Source organism: Podarcis gaigeae, assembly GCF_964106915.1.
Source record: "Podarcis gaigeae genome assembly, chromosome: 6".
NCBI lineage: Eukaryota > Metazoa > Chordata > Lepidosauria > Squamata > Lacertidae > Podarcis > Podarcis gaigeae.
This window is the reverse complement of record NC_139682.1, coordinates 59,533,393-59,540,744: the sequence shown is the minus strand read 5'-3', so window position 1 is coordinate 59,540,744 and position 7,352 is coordinate 59,533,393. Positions and strand designations below refer to the sequence as shown.

At 43.6% G+C, this 7,352-nt stretch overlaps 1 protein-coding gene across 2 annotated transcripts in view; it reads right to left on the bottom strand.

Annotated features, from left to right (window-relative positions):
• Positions 1-93: 93 nt before the first annotated feature.
• Positions 94-7,352, bottom strand: part of FGGY (FGGY carbohydrate kinase domain containing) — a 140,661-nt gene continuing 133,402 nt past the window's right edge. For both annotated transcript variants that reach the window (XM_083742784.1, XM_083742785.1), the window contains exons 15-16: positions 3,994-4,055; positions 94-1,349 (exon numbers count right to left, since the gene is read on the bottom strand). In XM_083742784.1, coding sequence (XP_083598910.1) covers positions 1,268-1,349; positions 3,994-4,055 — 144 coding nt within the window. In that variant the 3' untranslated portion in view covers positions 94-1,267. The remainder of the gene's footprint in view (positions 1,350-3,993; positions 4,056-7,352) is intronic.

Below are 7,352 nucleotides of genomic sequence, written 5' to 3'. Positions count from 1 at the left end.
CAAGGGCTCCGCTCAAGGCAGAGCTTTGCTACGTTAAGCAAACTCCGAGGGACTAACCCTTTTACGCACAAGTAGCTCATTGTCCCATCACAAATGCATATAAATATTTGTTGTTCACGGTGTTCTGAAACTTGTCGTGCATTTCTTCTTCTAGCATGTGCACATATCCTAATATTAATTTGTTTATGAAGTCCCTGGTGATACGATTGCTACAATCCATGGGTTAGCAAGTGCAGGGCAAGAAAGAACAAATGCAATATGTGTTTACAGATACAAGGTTTGCAGCAGGAGTACAGAGTCTCATAGACTGGTTGTTCTGGGCAGGATCTTTCCGGTCACCTACAGTAACAATTGCTTCTTGCTTCTTGTTGCTTGAGAGACTTCATATCCTGGGGGAGGCAGCAGGTGATCCAACTGTGCCTCATTCTACCGCAAGGTGGTGCTATAGAACACGAATGTTGAAATGCTGCCTGGGACAACAGTGTTTAAAGGAGATCTAGTTAATTGAACCAGACATTTGTGCTATTTCTGGCTACCCATAAGATTAACCGGCTACTTTGCAACCTCATTATCTGAAATCCTTACCCTTCCTTTATGTTGCTAGGGAATAGCAACCTGGGGGAGAACCGGGGGGGGGGGTGCAAGGAAAAGCCCAGAGGTGAAAGTTAGACATAGAGTAGGAGAATGAGCCCAGGAAAACGGAGGGCAATTTATTTAGGGACTCAGGGTATATATCCTGACTTTTGATGTGAACTAGACCCACAGGGTGTAAATGGAAATGTGTTTAACTCTTAGTGATCAGCTAAAATAAATGCATGAAATATTTAAGGAGAGGAATTTTATGGAAGTTCTAGATTAATTTTGCTATAAATGTTGATGGTGGCGGGTTATAGCAGAAAGCTGATCCCAATCTAAGATGGTAGGAAGGAAAAATACAGGGTGAGTCCTTTAAAAGAGGCCCCATGGATACAGAGTGCAGATGATCCGAGGGGCCTCTTGTATACTGTAAGACTTCATCTGTCATATCCCATAGCAATTTGTCATTAGCTTTCACTGGAGGCAAAAGCTCCTTCTTTGATTTGGTATTTGGCAGTAGCTTAGAGAACCTGCTCAACAGGCAATAAAGTATTCAACATATTTTTATAAAATTAGAAATGTAAGTACATTATGGAGCAGCATTGATTTAGATAAAGGAATAAAGAAATAGAATGTGGGGGGGGGGGCGGGAAACACCACCACTCTTCCAGCGTCATTTCCTTCATGGTGTCTACAAACTCTGCATGATGGTTTTATATTCCCGCTGATGTTCCACGAGTTTCAGAAACACCTGGTACTTCTTGTCATAAAATCTGTGGGGAAAGCACAAATTGAAGCAATGGAAACTCTAGGAAAGTACTTGTAATAAAAAAAAAGAAAATAAGAATCTACGAGGACCCCTTTTGTGCAGGTCACACTCACAGAAGTGAAGAGGACTTGTGCAAGGGCACACAATTGTCTTTGTGCTGCTCCTGTGTCCTTTGAGAGAGCTTACCCAGAAAATGCCTATGGCCATAAACTTTACCCCCAGTTTGACACTAAAGATGCAGGTTGATTTGTTTAAAAGAAGAAACACCCTCTCTTGCTCTTGCAGGCTCCCCATTCGCAGGCTGTAAAAGTGAGGTAGAGGGAATCTGGTAATTTCTGGGGAAGGGAGGGGGACGGGAAGCAAAAGAATGTGTGTGAAATTGTCTTCATCAGCAGTGGCATTCCTCCTAATCTGTATATATATTGCACGGGTCTGGGCTGACATGTTAATAAAGACCAAGGTTTCAAAGGCATAGTTCAAAATATTCTAAACTAGGAAGCTGCCCTTCCTGCCCTTGTATTTCCCCCATGGCAAGTGACAATGTATCAGACTGCTAAAGCAATGGCTGTGCTGAATACACAATAGTAATACAAGCCCACCCCACCCAGCTTGCGGGAGTCAGGGGGGATTAAATTGTGAACACTTCCAACACATCTTTAATTTATTATTATTATTATTATTATTATTATTATTATTATTATTATTATTATTATTAAAAACTGGATCCATCTTCCCCAGTCCCATTTTAAAGTTTACCTTTTCTTATACTATAAACTTACAACCAGATTAAAGTCTTCATTGCAAATGCAAAATAAAAAATGGAAGAATCAATTAGGACATCTGTAGACCTTCCACTAAGCCTGTAGATGGTGCTGTAGCACTTCTTGAATAAGTTCTCTCCCCACCCCACCCAAATTGCTTTATATTATGAAGCAACATGTGCTGTAATTCACATCTGATTGGGGCACACAATACGGCATAGCACAGTAATGTAGCAAAGCTGCATTAAGAAAGAATGAAAGCTATTGTACAGCTTCGAAATAAAAAATATATTAAAGGTTTTCTTGGGTTACAAAAGTACATACATGAGTAACCCTGAAATGGCCCTGCAGATGAGCATTTTAATAACCCACTCACAACGGTCTTTTATCCCAAACATCCCAGTTGCCATCTTTTGTTTTTCCAATATTATTTAACCCTGGTTCTTTGCAGTGATAGATTTCGGTTCTTGCTATAGCATCTCGTTCATTCAGGGACTTTTCTCCTCCTTTGACCTCCCTAACTCAACTTTTAGTCTTCTTTTGGGCCCGTGATTACATCTTTCTGCACTTATTTGCTCTGTGAACTGTTTATCAGTTTGCTGCCTCCTCATATCCCATTCCTAATTGCATGTCCCCCCCACCTAGAAAATCCCTCCCACTCTCATTTACCTCCTAGCTGGCAACTGAAGCACCACACTAGGGAAACGCCAGCTCCTGAACAGCCACATAGATTTCTGCAGTATCTGCAGTTTTGTTCTTTGCCTCAACATCCCCAAGTACTTGGTGTAGAGTTTTCACCATACATAGAGGTTGCTATACTTTCAGATCTTTTTAACCTACCACATGGTGGCCAACACACATCTGCACACCCTGGCTATGCTCAGGAAGGTTGCTTGCTTAATCGTTACCCTACTTCCTGCTTTACTCCATGTAGTCCCTTCCCCTTCCAGTGGCTCTTCCTCAAGTGACACAGTAAATATGTATCAGAGTACACAACAAGTGGGGTGACAGCAGGGGCGCAGGTGGCTAAATGTGAAGAGCAGCAGAGGAAAAGCACTGGGTAGGGAAGAGGTTAAGCAGATCCTGCTCACCCTTTCTGCCCTGCAAATTATCACCTTTCCAGCAAAGAAGCACACCTAGGGTCTTCAAGCACTGTGTTGGCTGCCTTATGTTTGGCTCTGGCTTAAATACAGGTATTCCCTCCCCCCCTCCACACACTTAGTTACGTTCTGGGCCCTCATGTGCATAAGTGAAAAATCAAATAAGTGGGGAGCACCCCCTACAAAACCTCTCTCTTCAACTAGAATAGAAGCTTGGGCCAGTTAGAGGCTTGAGGATGTGCTGAAAATGGATGTTGCTGCTGTGCTACCACACACATCAGCTGCTAGGCGAGGAAGCTGAGCAGCCTAAACAAATCCTTATGTGCCTCTAGTCTCTTCAGGGCTTCCTCCACCCACAAATGAAGTTCTCTTTGGGCTCCAGGGAGGGTCTCCTTGCGAGCCACAGGGACTCTCCAGCTCTATCCTGCCATTTCCAGGTTTGAATTAAATTACTTATTTGTTTCCCAGTACCACACAGTCGTGTGTGACGCCTAAGTTGGGGGGAATGCCTGTATATATCTTGGTTTCACCTCAACAGACCTTTCTGTACTTTGAAGCGTACAGATGGCAGTTATTTGTACATCTAACTGATGTAGTTCCTTAAGTTTGTATGACCGTGTTTTGATAAGTCCTGTGTCTTTCCCATTGGAGAGGCGAAGAAAGACGGAAAATATGTTAAGCTCTGTCCACCGCCACACAAAAAGTCAAGAGTAGACAGCTTTAACTGTAGACAGTGTAGCTCTTTTACGCCGATAAGCTGAAGAAGAGAAAAACAAGACTCCATTACCTTTTATCCTTGTGGTTTGGCAGCACAACTCTCCCAACTCTCCCCATTTTCTCCATTGCATCCTGTTGAAAGAGAGACAGTAGCTGCAGTGGCCTGTTTCAGTTTAACATTCTTAGTAAAGGAACAAGATGTTTCAGAAATCAAAGGGAACGCCACTGAATAGTGTTGTTCTGGGTTAACACACCAGAGCGCTTGAAATATGGCCTATCCCATTATCAGACAGCAATAGGATTGCAGCAATGCAGACTGCTCAATAAGTCAGACACCCTTGCAGGGAGCTCTGGAGAAGAGCGAAATAATCTGATCACTATCACCCCAAAAGTACTTATAAGTAGTGGTTTGCTGATGTTTTGGTGAAGACACACTGGACAAATCCACCACTGTGTTCACAATAAAGAGGATGAACTGGAAAATATATCAAACTAGGCAGCCATGGCTGAGACTCAATGAAAGCAATGGGATTTGACTTGAAGTCAGGTCCCATTGACTTGCATCTGCCACATGTAGGATAAATGGGTGGCTTGCTGTGTCTCCCTGGCAGTACTCCCCCCACCCCAACATCTGCAGAGAGGTTCTTATCTACATAAACTGCACATACATAGCAACATGTCTGCAAAAATCCTGAGGAATGTGTGAATGTTGCAGGCAGGGTGCAGGAACATCTGGGACAGGACCATGAGGCACAGTCCCTCCCTCCCCTCCATGCATGTGGAATGAATCAACAAATGGATGAAAGAGGCCTTAGTTAGGAATATAAGGTGAGCTTTCCTGGACCAGACCAAAGCCCATCTAGGCTATGTTCTACAGTGGCCAGCCAGTTGCCTATGGGAAGCCTCCAAGCCCAACCTGCTTCCCAGCAGCTGCCTCCAAAACTGGGCATAGTGCCTAGGTAGTATGGCTAGTGGTCACTGATAACTCCATCCTCCACGAATTTATCTGACCCCCTTTCAAAGCCATCAAAGGAGGTGGCCGTTACTACATTTGGGGAGAGTGAATTCCATAATTTAACTATGTGCTGTGCAAAAAGTGCTTCCTTTTCGTACTGACACTTCCAATGCTCAGTCACATTGGATGGTCCTGGGTTACAAGAGGGGGAGAAACAACTCCTATCTGCTTTCACCACCCCATGCACACATTTTGTATACCCCTGTCATGTCCCACCTGGCCCTTTTCTCTAAACTAAAATTTTGTAGCATCTCCTCATGAAGGAGTTTGCTGTAGCTCCATGACCACAGGCAGGATTTTCTAAATCATTTCCAGCTGCATAATATCCCTTTGAGGTGCGCCAACCAGAACCGTATGCAGTATTCCAAGTCTGCATGCACTATAATTCGTATAACGGCCTTATGACATTGATATTCCTCCCCCCCCCCAATTTTCAAATCCTTTCTAATGATCCCTAACAAGTAATTTGTGTTGGTTTTTTTTCACAGTTGCCATGTGCTGGGTCAACATTTTCATTGAGCTATGCATCATTATCTCTTTTCTGGCCAGCCCCTGCCAGTTCAGACCCCATAAGCATATATGGGAACTTAGTCCTACCCAGACACCCACCCAAACATCGCTTTGCACTTGCTTACACTGAGGGCTTATCTACACTTTATTTTGTCCCACTGCTTCCACCCCAGGGAAAACTGCTCTTCAGCGCTCATTCGGAATGAACAGCAATTTGGGTTCTCTCTGGATTGCTGTTTGTTCCAGTTCAGAGCAGGTTTTCCCCAGGAAAGGAGCAGGGCAAGGGGACAAGCCCTCTGTTGCAGTTATAGTTTAACTTTAGCTGTATTGTGCGCTTGTTAACATTCTCAGTCATTCCGACTTCCACGGCTAGAACATAGTTCCGTTCTGTGCACTGGCAGAATGTACTCAGATGAGATTGGTCTGACTGTACAGCCATACCCCCAAATGTACAGTCAGACACACTCAAATAAGATTCAGGATCAAATGAACAACACGCTAGAAAAATCTGCGACAAAGCTCTTCCAAGATTTGCAGCCGTAGTACATTCTGTGCACTAAAGAAACCGGCTACAATTCAATGCAAAGTCTGCTTAAGACATTGATTTAAGCATGCTCAGCACTCCAGTGGATTGTGCCCAACATTATATATAAAATATAAGTGGGACCAACAACAGGAAAACATTGCACAGCAGAGTATTCCTGCTCACTGCCAGCCATGCTCTCTCCCATTCTTCTCCATTCCATTCTCCCCCTCAACAGGCAGCCAGCAGCCCATCACTACTGAACAGGCCAAGTCAGCACTGCACCTCCCCCCCCCCAATTATTTTTCGTTTCTTTTTTGGTATTTCTGCAAACCTCAGAGTTCTGCCAAACCTGCTGATACAAACTTTGGTGCTGTTTTGACGACACAAGAACAGCAGTCACACTTGAACGTAATACTGGCTGAAATGGTTATAAAACCTTTAGCATAAAATGCTGAAGCTTATTATCGGAAAGGCATTGTTGATGAAAGATGGGTAACTAAATAATTGTCAGCAAAGGGAAGTGCAGAATTCTGGATTTGCAAGGGATGGCTATTCAAAATTTGTGCCCAGCAAAGCAGATTGCCCCTCATCTTCCAAATGGATGGGTCAGAGGAAGCCACAAGATCCAAGCACATACCTGCTATTAATTAATCAGGCGCCCAAGTTTTTAGTGTCCTATGGCAACGGGAAGTACTGAAAAATGTTTGAAATCCATTTTTCCTTTTTGGGTTTGGCAGAGTGCAGAACCCTTGAATGCCAAATATTGGCTTTTTTAAAGTATGCCCTTACTGACGCAACCTTTAGCAACTCTGGATTCAAAGTCTACCAACTTTTGGCAATTGTAAGTCTAGAGTCAAAGGCCTGAGATCTAGTTGACATACAATGGAAGGCAGGTGGCAGTCGTACTGCAGAATAGGACGGCTGTGCTGTTTTGGAGAACCCTCTGATGTGCAAAAAGGGGACTTGCAAAAGAAACTAACTAGTCTCAAGGCAAAGTCTGAAGACTGGCTGCCTGGTTTCAACTTGACATGCATTTTTTCTGCATTTTGCCTTGCTCAACTGCAGCTTCCATTCCAGTGCCCTCCCTGCAGGCTGAATATCACTATTTGCACTGCAGCATACAATGGGCACATGGGATTTGGTTTTTCTCCCTCGGTTATTGGTAATGTCACAGGAACTATCCAATAGTTTCATGAAAACCATATTCCAGGCAGCACTATAATTTCCAACAGCTCTATGCTAGCTGGGAGAAAGCATCACATTCCCCAGCAATTATAATTTTATATTATATTGTGCTCGAGTGCTGGGAATATGGAATCCCTTCCCAACAAGAGCACTTCCTTGAGAGAAGATCTCTGATGCCAACAAAGCAAAGGGA